General features: G+C 36.3%; 2 protein-coding genes across 6 annotated transcripts in view; one reads left to right on the forward strand and one right to left on the reverse strand.

Annotated features, from left to right (window-relative positions):
- The window catches only part of tbxas1 (thromboxane A synthase 1 (platelet)), a 78348-nt gene extending 68660 nt beyond the window's left edge, over positions 1–9688 (reverse strand). Inside the window, exons 1-3 of one of the 4 annotated variants that reach the window (XM_051869781.1) lie at positions 9588–9668; positions 8164–8207; positions 7063–7194 (exon numbers count right to left, since the gene is read on the reverse strand). In XM_051869781.1, coding sequence (XP_051725741.1) covers positions 7063–7163 — 101 coding nt within the window. In that variant the 5' untranslated portion in view covers positions 7164–7194; positions 8164–8207; positions 9588–9668. Of the gene's footprint in view, positions 1–7062; positions 7210–7390; positions 7464–8163; positions 8208–9587 lie in introns of those variants that run through there. The other 3 variants (XM_051869782.1, XM_051869780.1, XM_051869783.1) reach the window with 3 other exon arrangements.
- A 1260-nt stretch (positions 9689–10948) lies between these two features.
- hipk2 (homeodomain interacting protein kinase 2) overlaps positions 10949–20209 on the forward strand; it is a 113973-nt gene continuing 104712 nt past the window's right edge. For both annotated transcript variants that reach the window (XM_051869753.1, XM_051869754.1), the window contains exon 1: positions 10949–11341. In XM_051869753.1, coding sequence (XP_051725713.1) covers positions 11323–11341 — 19 coding nt within the window. In that variant the 5' untranslated portion in view covers positions 10949–11322. The remainder of the gene's footprint in view (positions 11342–20209) is intronic.

Genomic DNA, 20209 nt, shown 5'->3' on the forward strand with positions numbered 1-20209 from the left:
TTTAAAAGGGTGGTTCATTATGATTTCACTTTTTTAACTTTAGTTAGTGTGTAATGTTGCTGTTAGAGCACAAACAACATCTGCAAATTTACGACGCTCAAAGTTCAATGCAAAGAGAACACGCAACAAACGGGGTGAGGCCATGTTATTGTAATACAGTACGTAACACAATGCAGTAGCATGCTATAAAAGCAAGATGCCAACATAAGTTACAACCGTAATTAAACTAAACTATACCTGTTCTATCTTCATGCAGCATATATTCTCTGGCTCTGTAGGTTCTTACAACAGTTCCCACACGAGCGATTTAAAGATTATCATGACAGATTATGCTAATCAATGACTTTAAGATATCCCACATCAGCTACATAAATTAAGCAATTAACCGTTCAGAAACGTCCTGTTGCATTCTACATGTTGTCACTTCTTCTTGAGTCTCTCCATCATTGTCCGACTTCGGTTTGAATATAAAAGGCTGAACAGTTTCTGACATATACAGTGAGTCTTCATGAGGTAATCGGCACTGCTAACAGTACTATGTGCTAACATGAGCTCTTGAAACCCTGCTTAGCAGCAGCAGCTCATTTGCATTTGAAGGGACACACACAAAAACGGAGCGTTTTTGCTCACCCTCAAAAAGTGTCACATTTAACATGCTATAAAAAATTATCTGTGGGGTATTTTGAGCTAAAACTTCACATACACACTCTGGGGACATCAGAGATTTATTTTACATCTTGTAAAAATGGCATAATACCACCCCTTTAAATGAGCAAAATTTCACATGCTGCATGAAGATTTCTACTCAACCAGATACAGGTTAAAGCTTGGAACAACTTGAATACCTATATACAAGTATGTAAACACAAACATTTCTCGCTACACAAGCTGGATGTCACCTGCAGATAATGATTCATAAAGCAATGCACACGCAAAGTATACGTTGCATTCTCAGCACTTCCAGAAGCACCACTAAACCGGACATTAGCATAAACTGGCCAAATGTACATTTGATGTTCTAGGCTTCAAATTTACAGCAGACGTTTAGATGCTCATTTTGCCATTCCAAGTTACTCAAATAACCTTTTTTGCAATGTCAAATTCCAGCAATTAACACTGAAAGTAAGAGGGCTGAACCTAACGCTTTATTCAAATAGGTGACGCCATGGCTGTCTCCAGTCCCCTCTCATCATGGGTTTATGCGTAATGAAGCAGAAGGGGACAGAGTTCAGAAGAAGTTCAGCTCACTGCTAATCATGCTTTCCTCACATTCTGGCAAATGCAAACACTCTGAAGGCCCTGTCATTGAAAAACCCTTGAATCTACTGGTCCAAGCTGGCCTCTTATATAAACTATAACCTTTTGCACTGAAGATCAATTCTTTGTCTAAAGGGAAAAAAAAAAAAATGTGCTGGAATAGCTCAGAAGGTTCCTTTGCCAAACTATAGTGTTTTGCCAAGCTCATTTAGCCACATTTTGCTGCATTGCTGGAAATTTACCATATCAATTGCAAGTTTGACGCAAATAAATAACGTTTGCAAGCCCTCTCCTTCACACAAGGATGACCTCACAGGAGAGATTTGGCTCCTCTATCGATTAGTTTTGTTCCGTAACATTGCGTCTTTTGTATTTTAAGTTTATGTGTTTGACATGCATCTCAAGGACACAAGGCTTATATTTAACAGTGCATTCAAGTTTCAAAATCAGGGACTAATCCTCTAATATGGCTTATTTCTGTTTGGGACAGACCCAAAATGCTTATTGATATACCCTCCTCAAAATCCTTTTTTTTAATTTTTTTTTTTATCCTCTTTGTCATAGCTACCCCTGTGCAGGGTTTCATCCTCTGATATAAATCTCCATTTGCTCTGTGACAGAGTGAGTGAGTCCTTACATAACTAACCTCTTTAAGTCCACTGTGAATGACAGTCGTGCCTTTGCCAACAGACAGGAATTTACTTGTTTTGTGTATTTGTGTGTGTGTAAGACTGCTAAAAGTTAAATAACAGGGACAGCATTTGTGCCTCATAGAGGGAAAAAGCAGCTGATCAGTATCAGATTCTTTCTTCTGTTTATCATTTAATCATCTAATTTCTTAGACAATGTTATATGGACTTCCAAAAATAGGGTGCAGCATAGGGCCTAACACTTTTGCCTCAAATTATTTTTCTTTGTAAACAAACAAACAAATTCATAGTGAAAAAAGGTGCTAAATGTTGACAATCAAACTCAACTATTATGCAACAAATCAAACTATTATGAGCCGTTTTATTTTCTATTTATTTTCTGTTTTCACTATCTGTTTTCAAAAAGGTTTGCAATGCTGTAACTATTTAATAATTATTTTAAATGTAAATATTAATAAAATGTATAATATTGACAGCAGTTATAATATATATATATTAGCCAAACCAAAAATTGTTCAGACATTTTTGATATTTTTTATATATTTTTACTAGTGGGTGCAGGACACTATAGTTCATTTATGTAAGTGAGGATAGCAAAATAAAGTAAACTGTGACATATTATACCCAAAAATTCTTCATACAGTGGACTACCAGTAAAACTGATAAAAAAAAATCTGGCACCAAAAATTATTCAGACACTTTGACCTGACCATGTTTTGCTTAAGTGTTATCTGACATAATTAATTTTTTCTGACAGTTTAACTCTGAGATCTTGTCATATTTTATTACCATTTTTTTTAAACTATAGTGAATAAACTGTATTAATGAATGAAATGTTCAAGGTGTCTGAATACATTTTGGTTTGACTGTATATAATTTTAAAATGGTGAATTGAATATCAATATCTTGAAGGACATTACAAAAAACATTGCATGTCTCTAATGCTCTATAATCATCAGAGTGTATATATGAAAGGTGCCATTTCTCTTTTGATATTTCACTGATATATATTTTGTAATAATAAAAAGAAAACATTCTATAACCTGTTATTTAATTTCTTAGTCAACCTTGGAATAAATTACTCCAGCAAATATACATCTAGAGTTTTTTACCTTAAATGAAACTAGCTGGCGCTGCAGTTGACTTAAAAGTGTTTTTCCTCAAGGTTTTGAATAGCATAGTAATACTATATACTGTATAATACCACAGGTCATGGTACCACTAAACAAAGCAGAGATTCTATGACCACCATTACATAAGCATCACAATGGATGTACTAGAACAAGAAAATCTTAGCATTTAACTAGAAGGAAAGACATTGCTTAATTTTTAGACTGGTTTAAGTTCATAAACCTTAATTATCCTGAAAGCTGTTGTCCAGAGCACTCCTGTTGCTATGGACAACATGAGAAAGTCTTTTTTTTAGTGCTCTTTCTCTGTTAAAGGTGACAGTATAAATGTTCAAGAAGGAAGGGTGTGACTATGACTAAGCCCTGTAAAAAATACTGTAATTAAATTCACTGATTCCAACACTGTAATAAAGTTCTGATATCAAAAACTAAATTTAACCGCAGAGACCTGCAACTCTAATCAGCTTCTCACAAGCCTGAGTCACTGCATTATAAGAGCAGTGTTTAAATAATCCTTCATTTAAATGCTAAGCACTTTTTGTTTAAAAGTCACTGTATTGTTTTTGAGACCACTGCTGTCCTACAGAATCATGTCACTCTCTATAAAATGCTGCTTAACAGAAAAAAAAAAAAAAAAAAAAAATCCTTTGTACTCCAAGTGACTGGATTCATTGTTTTTCTTGGAAAAGTTCCATACACTTCTTGATGTCCAACAAAAATTGGACATTCTGTCACAAGATGTCAATGCATATACTGTACTATGTAAATCATATTGAAACTTTGCAAAGGCATAACTGGCACTATTGCAAGATCAGAGGACACTGATGCAGTAATCAATTCACAATGTAAAAATAAAATCAAAACAGCTCTGTTTTGCCAGAATTACCGTATGGAAACCATGACTAAACATCCAGGCATCTATGTGTCATAATAACCACATTAAAAAAAGGATTCTTGTTGCTTGTTTAAATTACAAGGTCCCCATACTTTTGGAAAAATTAATTTCCATGACTTCATTATGACTTTTCCAGTCAGACGTTTAGAAATCATTTTATAGGATTTGCAATAATTTTGCTGTCATAATTTCTAGTCAATTATACAGTGGTGGTCAGAATTATTGGAACCCTTGGTAAATATGATCAAAGATGACTATAAAAATAAATCTGCATTGTTTATCCTTTTGAGCTTTAATTAATAAAATTAGCAAAAATCTAACCTTTCATTGAAGGAAAAGAATTGAAAGTGGGGGACTTTTATTTTATTTATGAAATAAATGTTTTTCTCTAAAACATGTTGGCCACAATTATTGGCACCCCTAGAATTTTTTGTGAATATATATCTCTGAAGTATATTCCCATTCATATTTACATTTTTTTTAGCACACCAGGGTGATCATGAACATGAAATTGTCCAGCCATGACTTCCAGTTCCCTGGAATAGGAGTAAAAACATGAGGAAACACAAAAGCCAAATTCCATTAATCATTCATCACAATGAGTAAAACCAAAGAATATAGTTCTGATGTGCAGCAAAAGATTGTTGAGCTTCACAAAATAGAAAGTAGCTGTAAGAAAATAGCTAAAGCATTGAAAATCCCCATTTCCACTATCAGGGCAAAAATTAAGAAGTTCTAATCAACTAAAGATGTTACAAATCTGCGTGGAAGAGGACGTGTCTAAATCGTCCTAATGCGCGGTGAGGAGGAAAGTTTGAGTGGACAAAGACTCTCCAAAGATCACAGCTGGAGAATTGCAGAGATTAGTTGAGTCTTGAGTCTCAGAAAGCCTAAAAAACTGCACCTACATCCCCACAAGTTGTTCGGGAGGATTTCAAGGAAAATCTTCTGCTCTCATCCAGAAACAATCTCCAGCATATACAGTTGTCAGACATGACTGGAACTTCAAACAGGACCGGCTTCTATGGTCAGATGAAACTAAAAAAAAAAAAAAAAAGAGCTTTTTGGCAGCAAACCCACCAGATGGGTTTGGTGAACACATGGATAAAAAGTACCCCATGCCCACGGTTAAATATACTGCTGGATCTTTAATGGTGTGGGCCTATTTTTCTGCTGGAGGTCCTGGACACCTTGTTCAGATACATGGCATCATGGATTCTATCAAATACCAACATATAAAAAAACAAAACCTGACTGCTTCTGCTAGAAATCTTATAATGGGCTGTGGTTGGATCTTCCATCAGGACAATGATCCAAAACAAACATCAAAACCAACACAAAAATGTGTCACTGAGCACAGAATGAAGCTTCTGCCATGGCCGTCTCAGTCCCCTGACCTGAACCCTAAAGAAAATGAGTAGAGTGAACTGAAGAGAAGAAGCACCAACATGAGGCTGGGAATCTGAAGGATCTGGAGAGATTCTGTATGAAGGAATGGTCTCTGATCTCTTGTCAGGTGTTCTCCAAACTCATCAGGCATTATAGGTGAAGACTCAGAGCTGTTATCTTGGCAAAAGGAGGTTGCAAAAAGTATTGAATAAAAGGGTGCCAATAATTGTGGCCAATGTGTTTTGGAGAAAAACATTTATTTCATAATGTGATTTTCCCCCCACTTTCAATTCTTTTCCTTCAATGAAAGGTTAGTTTTTTGCTAATTTTATGAATTAAAGATCAAATGGATAAACAATGCAGATTTATTTTTATAGTCATCTTTGATCATATTTACCAAGGGTGCCAATAATTCTGACCACCACTGTATACACAGTCAAACCAAAAATTATTCAGACTTTTTTATATATTTTTACTAGTGGGTGCAGGACACTATAGTTAATTTATGTAAGTGAGGATAGCAAAATAAAGTAAACTGTGACATATTATACCCAAAAATTATTCATACAGTGGACTACCAGTAAAAATTTGGAACCAAAAATTATCCAGACACTTTGACCTGACCATGTTTTGCTTAACTGTTATCTAACATAATTAAGATTAATTTTTTAAACTATGGTGAATAAGCTGTATTAATGAATGAAATGTTCAAGGTGTCTGAATAAATTTTGGTTTGACTGTATATACACCTATTTTTTAAATCTTTAATCTTTATATACAGTCAAACCAAAATTTATTCAGACACCTTGAACATTTCATTCATTAATACAGCTTATTCACCATAGTTTAAAAAATGGTAATAAAATATGACAAGATCTCAGAGTTAAACTGTGTCAGAAAAAATTAATCTTAATTATGTTAGATAACAGTTAAGCAAAACATGGTCAGGTCAAAGTGTCTGAATAATTTTTGGTCCCAAATTTTTATCAATTTTACTGGTAGACTGCTAGACTGGTACTGTATAAAGAATTTTTGGGTATAATATGTCACAGTTTACTTTATTTTGCTATCCCCACTTACATAAATGAACTATGTTCTGCACCCACTAGTAAAAAAATATATATATCTAGTGTCTGAATTATATTTGGTTTGACTATATATATTATTTACACACTGTATATGCTTAATTTAATTGCATGGGGAAAGTTTCATTTAATTCAGTTCATTTAATGTTTTTTTTTTTTTTTTGAGTACAAAAAAATAGTGTTTTATAGCTACAATCATGTGACGCTACTGATCGATGAACCTGTCAGGTAAATATGTCGAGGACAAGTTGGGCTTGAAAACTTGAGCATGAAAGATTTTTATTAGCTCTTAAGGTTTTTACTTCTGTCTTTACTATTGCCACAGTTGCGTTTCTGAGGAAAAAACTATGCATTTCTTTCAGCCTGGCCCTCGCATGACTATAAAATGGGAACTGAATCTGGATGTTATTTGCATTCAAACAGGAAGACATTTAAAAGATACGGATGCTGAGACATGTGCGATTGGAATTTGATCAGATCATTCCATCCAGCTCCTGAGGAAAACAAGCCCTAGCTGTTTGGATCTCACAGTGGTATGAACTTCCCACCATGCCGTTAGAAACATTGGTCATGCATGAGAAATCTGCTATTGCAATCAGGGGAGAACAATATTTGTGATGCAAGTGGAAACCTCGTGATCAAATTGTTTTACTCACCAGTAAAGGAGGCCGAGGAACAGCAAGAAAAGGCACACAGACACTGAGAGTCCACTCGCCTCGACTCCAAACCATTTCAGAATGTCGACTAACGGCTGCATGATGAGAACTGTAACACACACCGCTGGCTTCCTGCACACAGAGACGCTGCCAAACTAAATGCACTTGGAGTTCAAAGTATTCACAATATGACAGCGAGCTTACAATCCCTCAGAATTTTATCAGATCTAAATTAAAAAAAAAACAACAAAAAAAAACACACAAGTAAATCAATATAAAACATCAATAAAAGCAATTTATTAACTGTCTTATATAATGACAATTTTACCTTTATCCATTAAAGGGTTAGTTCACCCATTTTTGCCTGAACTATCCCTTTAATGTTGGTCACTGCATATTCACTGCACAGGCCAAAACAACGAAGGCAAATATATAAAGACATAACACACAAAGAAACAATAAATAAAGGGGAATTATGTGAATTACACAGAAAACTGCATAAAGCAACATAGTTTTTCCTAATTTTATTGCACCACTGGGATATAAACCTGGCTATAGTTGCTTCTGATATCTAGCTAATCATTAAAAAAACTAAACAAATAAAAACAGAGATGAAAATAACTTCTGTGAAATAAATTACTTTTGCTACAGTTAAATGAACTGTGCTGCAATTTTTCACTGCGGTGTAAAATGACTGAGCAACGAATAAACAAATCAAGTTGTCATTAGAATACATCAGACTTACCCTTTTCTTCAGTGAAAAAAAATAGGCAAAGAAATCCCATAGACTTATACTGAAGCAGTGACCCCAGCAGCAATATCTATATAAATGTATCTAATATGATAAAACACAATATCTATGTTTTATCATATTAGATACATTTGTGTGTTGATAGTTGTTATAGTGCTGCTCTGTGTTTGCTCGGCGGCTACTATGAGACACTTGTTGCACACTGCAGTAAGCTAGATTGATATTAGTCATGGTAAAACATGGTACTCACGGTAAATAAAGAAAACGAGATTTAAACAATAAGACTTACTGTGTTGAGCTATATAACAATGATTTGTTTTCTGAATTTATCCATCCAAACAGTTGCTCACCTGTCACATAATATATTGAAGTGTCTTTGGTGTTTCCATGGTTTCTACAAAATAAAACCGGAAATAGAGGGTAACTCGGGTATGATGTCAATTATAGGCGACGCACGGACACGGTCCGCGTCCTGGTTAAAATAGCTTATTTCTCTGGATTTAAACATTCTTGGAAACATTTGGGATCATGTAAGTACACAAGTCAACAAAATATATAACATTGTTCTAGAGGTTTTTGGATATTTTCATACAAAAATCTTACATATTGTGCCTGTAAATTAGATAACGCCTTCAACCTTCTTTTATGAGCACTTTATTTTTCACTGCTTATCAGTGTGATCTTGCATGTTTTTATGCTCTAATCTTTACACTGAGTTATGTGTCTTACAGCTTTATGATTTATTTAACATGCATTTCTCTATATTCCAAAGACAGGCTCTTGATTGTTAAAAAAAGGGCTTGAGATATATAACATATGTCATTGACATTGTGATGATGCTCTTCCAAGTCAGTGTGGAGGTACAGTAAATCTCCAAGGAAATGTAGCCTAAAAAGAGCAGTCCTCCCAGAGCACACCAGCTAAATTCAAAGAATGCTTACATTCTGTTAATGCTGTTTTTGTTAATGTTTACATCCTGTTAACAGTTAACGCTGAAGTTCTTGACACACTTTAGCAATCATGTTTGTGAAGCTACACAAAGTGTTTTATGTAACACTGTCAGCTGCAAGCAGGGCTGACATTATTTTATCAATAACTGTAAACAGTCCGAGAGCATTTAAGGGCATCGACCACTGTGCAAAAGGGCCAAATATCACATGCGTACTTGATTAGACAGTAAAGATCAGAGATCTTTCAGAGAAAAAAAATTATCATAAAGAATTAAGCCGCAAGTAAAAATCTTATTAATGTGCACGATTTTTTGTCACATAAACAAAGAAATAAATAAACATAATAAATAAATAAATAAATAGAAATATTGTGTTCGTTCCTTTTTTAAATGGAAAGATTTAGTTTATTTATCTGATAAGTCGTTCTACAAAAAATAAATAAATAAATAAATAAATAAAATAGATTTACCAATTTGGCAATGCTTTAATTTGTCGTATCTATGCATGTATGTGATTGTGAAAATTATCCTACGAAATTCAAGTTCAAGGGTTTATTGCTGTTTAAAATTTAGCGGCAACACTGAGTTTCTGTTGCTCCAATACAAATATGAAGAATAAGTTCAACATTTAAATGGCATGTCACCTTTCCCCTATTGTTTTGAAATTCATACAGCAGTTTATGCTACGTAAGAAAATGACTGAGCAGCAGCGATCATGTTCTCTGCTAATAGTCTTTGCGGTTTCTCGAGTGAATCTGGGATGTTATAGTGTTATAAAAAATATTAGCTGATCACGATAGTAAATTGTATAAGCAACGCACTTACCCCGTGTTTGGCTACAACCGCTTTCGACGACACGAGGGCGTTCTGGAACTTGTAGTTTTATGCGTCTGAACAAAACAAAACCCCTACATGCAATGGCTTGTGGTACTTGTAGTTTGCACCGATGACTACTGAAATAGAAATGTAGGCCTATAGTTCTTTATTTAAAATAAATAAATAAACGAACAAACGAATAAATAAATAAATAAATAAATAAATAGGCTAGTTTGTCAAGTAAGAAAGGTGAATATGAAATTTAATGATTAGCTATTATCCCCATATTTAATTGTTCTTTTACTATATATATTACCGAAAAATATACAATAACTATAAAATAATTTCATACAACAGTTAATTCTTGTTGTGTCAGTTTATATGTTTGCCACAGATAGCTAGGCTAGCCTATATGGTTGTCTGTTTTGTGTGGGAAAGGTGCATGACCTCATGAAGATCACTGTTTTGTTTTGTAGCCTACTGGATTACTCACACATCTGTATGAATCTCTTACATATATGCATATATATATATATATATATATATATATATATATATAAACCTTGCCATACAATATTAACAATTTTATTGTTTCAACAACTAGGCTATAGAAATGACAGTGTTACACTCTAAAAATATCATGGGTTTATCGGTTGTAATTATTTTATGAAATGAACATATTATGTATTAAAATTGATATCTGGTTCCAGAATACTTGTGAGTAATAACTGTTTAAGAGATTCTGGCTCAAGATTACATCTCTATAATCCCATTTTGATGGACTTCATTCTGCGCAAATCCAGTGACGTCACTTGGCAATCACACAGTTCATAGCGGGCAGAATCATCCAACCTGCTGGGAAAAGGAAAAAAACATACATACAATCGATATTTTGAATGCAGTAATCAAATCGTACCGTTTTTATTTAAATTAAACACGTTATTGTTAATATAATAGGCTAAAACCTAAAAATAGAGAAAGATTGTTACAACAACGTTTTTTAATAGTCTTTATTATTTATTTATTATTGTTTGCAGTAGAAAAAAATAAAAATATCTGGGCATGGTATCATACTAAGTCATTTTGACATGTATAATTATGGTAATATTTAAAAATTTGAATCTCTTTGGGTGCATATTGTGACATTATACATTTACTGTATCAAAGTACCACGGTATTTCCATCTAATACCATCACTATACCATGGTATCATCACAGTAAGTAAGCAATACATGTAATATCAGTGGTATTTTGACAGAACTCGCTGTTTTCATAAGGGTAATGAGGTCTATATGAACGTGATCGAGTAGATCGTCGTTTGATTTAGACTCCCTGTTCAATATGTTCGCTTATCTCGTCGTTCGATTACAACGCAAAGTCGCTCCGTTCACTCGCTCGTTTCTCTCATTGCAACTTTTGCAGGCACTCACTCCACAGACATGATCACCAGCTGAAGCCAAGACCTGCAATTTGGCTCTTTTTTGGAGCCAAAACAGCATCGAGACCCGTGGAGTTAAGTTGCTGACATCCATTTTTCATCACGCACCCGGGGCCGATTATCAAATTGAAATTCTGGATGTGATTTTTCATTTTTTTTATCCATTTTCTCTCCCTGATGAACTGGGTTAGTAATGCAGGAGACAGCAGCGATTCTGTCCGCGGCTCAAGATGGCAGATTTTTATTGAGTTGTGAACAGTGCTGTCGCTTCATTTTTTGCCATGAATAACAGAAATCCTTGCACCGATGGCCCCTGTATACGAAGGTAAGATCTACTGCCCTTACGAGGGTGAAATTAATGTCAGACCTGCACATAATTGACTAACATTATTCACTCTCTCTGCAGAGAGACCATCGGGTCCTGAGGTTTATTACCAATCTGTTTTTTGTGTTAAAGAGGATGCTTTGGTTAAATTATTATTATTGATCAAACCTTAGCTTGATATACTATCAGTTAGTTGTTGAATTTGTTCAGGATTATTGTGGATTAAGACTAAAATGTATTGAAACCGCAAACCTCCCTCTGATTCATTGTGCAATGCTGTCTCTTCATTTAATGTTTATTCTTAGAGGCTATCGTTGCAATATATTAAGGTTTTATAATAGATTGCTTTATATGCTAAATGTTCATACCATATAATATACATTGTATGGATCTATTTTGTTAATATACGAAGCAGAAAGGGAAAAGTGGATATGAATCAAACAGGCAGTATAGATAGACCATGACTGTAAATTAGTAGTTATTTACATCTTGGTTTTGCACTTACTATTTTCTTATTTTACTATTATGTGACTTGTTATGGTATTGTAATGGTGTAGTGTGTGTTGTAATGGTTTGGCGTAATTTAGATGAACTAATACACGGCAGTGTTATGGTGACTAATCCTTGTGCAGGAATGCTTCATGGAAAATAAAAGGAATATAGTGCATCCATAGAAGAGACATTTTTAACATTTTTTTGTTCGCAACAAGGGTTGAAATCGATCCACCAACAGCCTAAAAAGCTGTTTTTGTTCTCCTGTGAGTATCCCGAGGTCACTTACAGGATTGGTTCACCTCGAAAATAAATTCTGTCATCATTTACTCACCTATACCTCTTTGACTTTCTTTTTTTCTGTGGAGATTTTAGAACGAATGTTAGTAACTGACAGCCTTAGTCACTATTTACTTTCATTGCATGCAGAAAAGATGAAGTGAATAGTGATTGAGACTGACATCTTTCTAGTCATACAGGTTTGTAATGACATGAGGGCTGAGTAAATGATGACAGAATTTACATTTTTGGATGAACTATCCCTTTAAGGCTGTGTCTCGAAACTGTGCGCTGCCTACCTAGACAGCATTTTTGGGCATCATAGGTGCATGTACAGTTTTTTGGGGCATTATACTGAAGGTGCCTTCTGAGTCAGTGCTTAAAATGCTGTCTATGTAGTCAGTTTACAAGGCACAGCCTGTGGTTGAGTTTGGTTTCAGAATCAGATTGAGAATTAATCCTATTCCGGCTGGTTTTACCTCATAATTTGGACAAAGATGAAGCCGTGCATGTGTACGACAGTGCCCTGAAAATGTCAGAGGTGCCATGCCACCCTCAAACAGCATTAGGATTGCATTTATACTCTTACATTTTTTTTTTTCAATATTTCTGATTGATTACTAATGCTCCCTCTGCTGGTGATGGCAACCACCCCCACCCCCCCACCTGAAATTGTTTTATTTTTTTAATCGGTGTCTATCTGTTTTCTAGATATTTTGCACAAAATGAATAACCAATACTTTTTAATGTTTGCCTATGTAGTTAAAGCAAGTGGGAATACATGTAAACTTTTTCTCAACAGTTCTACAACTTTTTCAATTGATGGATGGATGGATGTTTAGATGGATAGATAGATAGATGCTGCGGATGGATGGATGGATAGATGGATAGATAGATAGATGCTGCAGATGGATGGATGCTAAAATAGATTCATCTTGTGGGATTGTAACATTTGAAGATCCATAAGGTTACCTTATGGGACATCTGAAGACCCTTGAGGCTTAGTTCTGCCTTCATGTTACTTTAGAGGTTTGCTTTGGCTGTTGTGTAAACAGAATCTCCTATGGGAATGTTCACCATGATCCCAAACAAATCCAAGTGAGCTCATTTAAGAAACAATCTGTGGGACTTTAACCTCATTAAGTCAAACAGTCATGTTCATAAGGTGCAAAGAGAGATTTGTCATTTGGAAGTAATTGTTGAAATGGAAAAGACATTGTTTTGGTAGTTTCTCTTTCTCTGATGTTGCTTATTATAGATGCGTGCACTTATAATGGAAATATGGGGCAGCATCACACATTTCCTTTACTGTCCGTATGTCTTGTGTGATATTATGAATGTAATTTATATAGTTTTTACACTTCAGATGGCTGGTTATTTGGTTTCTTTTGTGGTTTGTCACTCATTCTTTGAGTTTTAAATACAGTGATGTTTGTCATTACCTTACGAACACCTAATAATTGGTTTATTTGTTGTTTTTGTGGTTTGAGCAAGCAGTCCAATGTAACGGCAATCTTTTGAGTGTATGTGAGCATGCATTAAAACCAGATTAAATGTCTGGTCATGCTTGTTTAGCATTTATTTACGGACTCCTCTGCTCATCTCATGGCTGTCAGATGCATGTATTGTGTCGCTAAGGCACATGCGCGCTGCATTGAGCTCTTTTCAAAAAGCAGGAGTAAAAGACCTTTCAGTTTGTGAATAAATATCTGTTACTGCTCCAGTTTAGGGTACAGACTGTCCGTGGAGACGTTTGTAATGCCAGGCCATAGTGAGAGCTCTTTGTTGTTGCCTTTTCCCCTGCACTGATGTGTCTTTGTGGAGCGCTGTGGTGCAGGCTCAACGCTCTGGCCCCAGATTACTCTTCCGTATGGGACTGAGCCAGAGGAGTCTTGGCTCTTGGCCTCGTAACCCACACTGACATGTTGATAAATGCCTGATGTGAGGACCAGGACAACCTGTCTCTACGGCAGAAGGAAGCAAATGTTTAGCTTTGGAAATCTACAGATGGAAAAAGACATCTTGAGACAGGCCTGGGCTTTTTCGTTTTATTTTTTCTCTTTATGTTTAGGGGTCATGTGAGGTGATTATTAATATTATTTTGCGGTATGCTTAATCTTTAAAGGAATAGTTTGTTTAAAAAAAATGAAAGTTCTGTCCTTTATTTATTCCACCCTTTCTTTCTCTTTCCTGGAAATCTAAAGGAAATGTTTTGCAGAATTTCCAAGCTGCACTTTACCACACAAATATACACTGTTCAAAAGTTTTTGAGGTCAGTCTACTTTAGCAAGGATTTGATTAAAAACTGACAGTAACTCATTTATAATGTTACAGAAGATTTTTATGTCAAATAAATGCGATTATTTTTTTTTTTTAAGATTCCTCAAAAAAATGTATTACGGTTTCCACAAAAATATTAAAGCACCACAACTGTTTTCAACATTTATTATAATAAGAAATGTTTCTTGAGCACCAAATCAGCATATTCGAATGATTTCTGAAGGATCATGTGACACTGAAGACTAGAGTAATGATGCTGAAAATTCAGCTTTGCCAATATGGGAATATATTACATTTTAAAATGGAAATGTTTATTTTTAATTGTAAAAATATATTTCACAACATTACAGTTTTTACTGTACTTTTGATCAAATAAATGTAGCCTTGGTGAGCATAAGAGACTTAAAGCTTAATAATTTTACCAAAACATTTTGAATGTAGTATATAGTCACAAGAGACTGTCACCATCAAATTGATCCATATAGCTTCTGCATTATATTCCACTATGGTCTTTATTGTCTAAACCATGTGATTAGTTTCTCATTTTCTTGTAGATGATCTCTGCCAACTGTTTTTGCTTTTCAGACCTTTAGAAACCTTCTTGGTTCACCTGAGTTCGAGTTCACTCCGCCATCTCCACTCGACGGCTGTCTGCATCATAATAAATTTCATAAAACAACTGTTCTAACATGTCTTTTTGTTTTGGTGTAGTTGATTGATTGCCCCTGACTGATCTTAACCCATGCCCAAGGTCCAAGGTCTTTGCCAGTTGAGAATTGCAGGAAAATCTATAAGTTTGGAGGTCATTACCCCTGACTGAGTTTACATTGTTGGCCCCCTTGATCAAGAGGAAGTGCTTCTTTGCGAGGACACTGAAGCATTGTCACGCCAGTCTCCCTTTGGCAGACGGACAAATGCCTGGTTCTCATAGCCTTCCACGTTTGAAAACCACAATGGCTGTCCAGGTCATTGGTCAGTCTTAGAAATAGATGTTTCTAGTGCATTATCCTCACAGAAGTCCTTACAGGACTTTTTGCCTCACCGTGGGTCAATGAATGAACCGCAGTCTTACTGAATGTGATTATGCTGTCCACATCTTGTGGTCCTTTGAAGCCTGAGGGACATTTGAGCTCTCAGAACCTCAGTGGGGAAATGGCTCACAGGTGTGTTCTGGTGCCCAAGGGAGCAGAATTGTGGGATATGGGGGTTGGTTAGTTAATGGGGTCTGTCCTACTGACAGAAACCAAAAGTGTAGGGGAAAACGGGGCTTTGTGTTACTGACCAGGGTGAGCTCATTAATTTTTTGGTAGGTATTTGCTTGTATGTGAAGTGTACCATTTTTGCATGTTCGGATAGAAACTGAAATGTACAATATCAATGCATTGACTGCTTCTAAATTGTATACACTAATGAATGTATGCTTTTAGAGATTTACTAATCTTTGATTTATCAGTAGAGAGACGAGAAAGACATTGTTAATGGCAAACTTATTTATAAATTAAATCTGGATAGGACTATTGTAAGTAAAGTAATTTGTGCTGTGTGAATGGCTGTAATTATCTTCAAAGCTCAACAAATATGAAATATAGTGGATGTTTACGTATAACATGTTTCTCTAATTAACTGATTTATGTGGGTGCTGTCACAGTGATTTTGACCTCTAGAAGTCTCACAGAATGAAAACGTTAAAATGTCAAATTAAGTAAACGGCTTTAAATGTGATGGCTTTAATATTTAATTAATCTCTTTTATTATAGACACAATAAAACAAATGTTGAATCATATTAAAGGGGGACTCAGTGATATTTCAAATCCACTGTTTGGAAGTTAGTCGTCTAACCAATCAGCATCAGGGGGTGTATGACGGTCGAGGAGAGAGAATGAGGAAGAGGGAGATTTGAAAATAAGAAGAAAAAAACTGCAGAATGAGAAATGGGACACAATACAAAACAGCTCAAAAGAATATCACTGGAATGATGAAAGCTTTCCAGCGCTGGAGAAAGCTAAAGCCTTACACTGCACGCGTCTGCGGCGCGTTACGGCTGCGACGCGGCTGCCCGAGCTGATTCGCGGCCACTCTAGTCAATGCTTGTGTTTACACCAGCCACGCCACGGCAGGTTTCAGAAGCGTCCCAGAAGCGGCTCGGCACGCCGCTTCGCTAAAGATGGGTGCCTCGCCTATTTTTGACGGACGCCACATCGAAGCCGCCAGTAAATACAAAATAAAAGACCAAAATCCTGTCACCCTGTGCAGACTCATGTGGGATAGCAAAAACACAACAATAAATAGAATTAAACTGGACAAAACAAACATTTAACTTACCCATGTTAGAACACAAAAAATTAGAGAAAAACAACGTAGGACAGACAAATCACGTGGTCTTGCGAATCCTGTCGCTTCGCTCCTAAAATGCTCCTGGTGTGAGTTGGCGCCGCCTAGAGAACGGAACAAAACCTCGCCAGAGCCACGGCGCGCCGCAGACGCGTGCAGTGTAAACAAGGCTTAATAGGGAAGGCCTGAAAACTGCTTTGATCCCGCTTATCATGTGAGTACACTGGATGGGACAGATGAGTCAGTCTCGAACCGCTGCTGGTATGCGAGGCGAATGCACTAACAATGATGCTAAACACAGCATTCTCTAGCAATCGTCAGTGTGCAACGGTTTACCTGCACAACTCACACTATCTGACCACTGTTACACTCGCAATGTGAGAATGGATGTCTGTTTATCACAGCTGATATGCAACAAAATGCTTCACGAAAAATAAAGCGCAGATGATGAACGAACGACAAGGAAGCACAAAAAATGAACGCACAGTACACAAGAGTAAATACAAAGTGTTCGTTGTTAGTCGCTAACAGCACAGCAGCTCCAGACAATCATTGACACTCAAACCCAGTTTTACTCACTTGAGCAGAAGCAAAGCAGCCTCCGCATCTGTTTTCAGACCTTCCTGGTTAGCTCTCTCCAGCACTGGAAAGCTTTTCTCATATTAATGCGGGTCCTAAAGTGCTTGCCCAGTCATAAACCTTCATTCCAGTGATATTCTTTTGAGCTCTTTTGTATTGTGTCCCATCATCTGTCTTTCTGCAGTTTTTTTTTTTTTTTTTTCTTTCCAAATCTCCCTTTTGCTCGTTCTGTCTCCTCGACCGTCATACGCCCCCTAATGCTGATTGGTTACACATTTGTTGTTTGTGTCGGCCCGACTAACTTCCAAACAGTGTTTTTGAAAAACTACTTACCCCACCTTTATAATCACATGATATAATTAGGTTTTTATACATAAAAATATATAGCTGCCTCACAAAAGAATTCATCACATTGCACATTTTCTTCAAGTTCTGATCTGTACATCTCTCTTGGGAATCACAGCACATGACCTGCAGGCTGCATAATGGGATTTTATTATTTCATAATTAGCCTGTTTGCTGTGCTCATGTTGACTTGCGTAATAACTTATGTAACTCCCAGTTTAAATGACTAATTTGTGGTTCTCTGTTTGAAAGTTTTGGCATGACTGGCAACGATTAGGCCGCTATAAGGTTTCAGGGAGAGAGATGGCAGCGACGTAGCCCGAGAGCTCTCGCCACATGCGCTTCGCTGAGGTAGGTGAGTTCAGCATTGATTCGCAGCCATGCGGAAACACAGAAGGATCCAGCTGCAAGCCTCTCTGTGTGTTTCGTGGTGCAGGCGTCAGATATGATGCAGCACCAAGGGCATTTTCAGACAATGCTGAGTGTCATACCTTTCTACACCCACACTTATCCTGCAGCACAGATGAATTCTGGGATATGTGGCGTGTTTACATGGTAAACAAAAGGTTTGCATTTAGTTGTCAGGCTGTGTCAACATACCATCACTTAGTGAGGTAAATAAGCAGCAATGAAAATGCAAAGGTAAACAGAGGAATATGACAAGGAAATCAAGCACAGGAGCTTAATTCTGCCACAGAATAAAAATAATAAAAAATAAAACTTTTTACCCCACAATTCTGACTTTTCTCGCAATTCTTTCTTTATATCTCACAATTAAGAGGAAAAGAAGAAAAGTCAGAATTGTGAGATATAAACTCGCAATTGCGAGAAGAAAAAAGTCAAGCTTGTTTCTGCAATTGAATAAAAAGAGGTCAAACTAAATGGTAATTATGAATTTTTAATCTAATTTTTTCACAATTACAATTTTATATCTTAAAATTCTGAGAAGAAAATTCCAAATTGTGAGATATTAACTCAATCACAAAAAAAGTCTTATCTTTTTTTTTTTTTTTTTATTCCGTGGAAGAAAGCTTCCATACAAACGGGCCTGTTTTGACTCATTCTGCCAAGTCTGGTGGATGTGCTTTTTTTTTTTTTTTTTTTTTTTTTTTTTTCTTGAAGGGTGGGGGTCCAACTGGCATGTTTCCTTTGATCAGATATGAGAGGATCAGTTCACGCTGGGGTCTCTCTCGGCTGCATTCTTCCACCAACAAAGGGAAATGAAAGGGGGGCTTTTTTTCACAGCCGCTGGATTTGCGGGGCTGTAATCACATGGCAATTACTTCTTCATGAAGGGCACCATTCATTTCGCCTTCACACCTATGGTTACCGGCACCAGGGTTCATATCACCAGCCACTTACTGATGGAATTCAGCTGCTTTTGTACAATGCAATCCTGCTTATTCATATGGATACATCTACTTTAATCAGGCTACATTTGAAAACAGCGTTTTTTGTTTTAAAACGCTCTCTGTCCACATTAGCATTTATCCAAAAGTTGCTCATCCACACTGAAATGTCTGAAAACGCTTAAATCTCCTTACTGTGCATGAGTAAAACATAATCAAGTTTACTGAGATGATCCCAAGAGACCAGACATCATAAAGTTCTCATGCTATTCTGACACGATCATTTCATTAGCAAAATATGGTGCATCCAGGTCACACTCACACTTAAAATTGTTATTCCATGTATGGTCTAAAATGCAACTGTCATCATGTTTTGCAATTGTACATTTTCTGTTGTGCAAGAGTACATTTTCTGTCACCATTTCAGAATACCTCTGATTTCCAAGTCCACAATACAATGCAAAAACTGCGTTTTCAAATTTATGCACTTGGGAGAGCGTTTTCAAAAAGCTGTTTTCGCATGAGAAAAACGCTGTCTCAATGCGGAAGGAAGGACAAAATATAGAGAAAAAGATGTATCCAGAAGATTAATGTAGACGTAGCCTATATCTCAGGGTTGCAGTTATGAATTTTAGTAAAATGCACAACTGTAAGTGGTTGATGATATGGGCATCTTTGGTTTTTAGCCAACATATTTAATTTGAGCTGTACAGTACATGGAGATAAAACATGGTTTTGTGGTCTCATGTGCTGGTTTTTGTAATGTGGGTTACTGTGCATGAGCATACATAGATGAAACCAGGGGTTAAATTGGCATACAATGAATTCATTGGTCTTTCAGTATGCTCTCCCCCTCCCTGTTCTGCCCATGCCATGCCAGCTTGCTGAAAGCACATTGTCTATGCCCTATATAATCCTATTGTTGTCAAGAACCCCCAAGACTTAGGCCATTTGGCATGGCGAGGCCGGGCCTGCTTTATTGGGGTTAATGTACAGTCCAAACTTGATGTGACAGATAGATTAACTTTGCCCACAAATATCCCATTGTTAGAACCCAACAAAATCAAACAATGTTGCATAAAGAAGCCCATGTTTTATTGGTTACATACATTTATTCATTTATTCGGGTTGGGTTATTTCCTATGTGGGCGTACACACAATGACAGTGATTTGTAGTGTTAAAGTGAGTGGAAGTACTTTATTATTAATGAG

Source organism: Ctenopharyngodon idella, chromosome 18 (genome assembly GCF_019924925.1).
Source record: "Ctenopharyngodon idella isolate HZGC_01 chromosome 18, HZGC01, whole genome shotgun sequence".
NCBI lineage: Eukaryota > Metazoa > Chordata > Actinopteri > Cypriniformes > Xenocyprididae > Ctenopharyngodon > Ctenopharyngodon idella.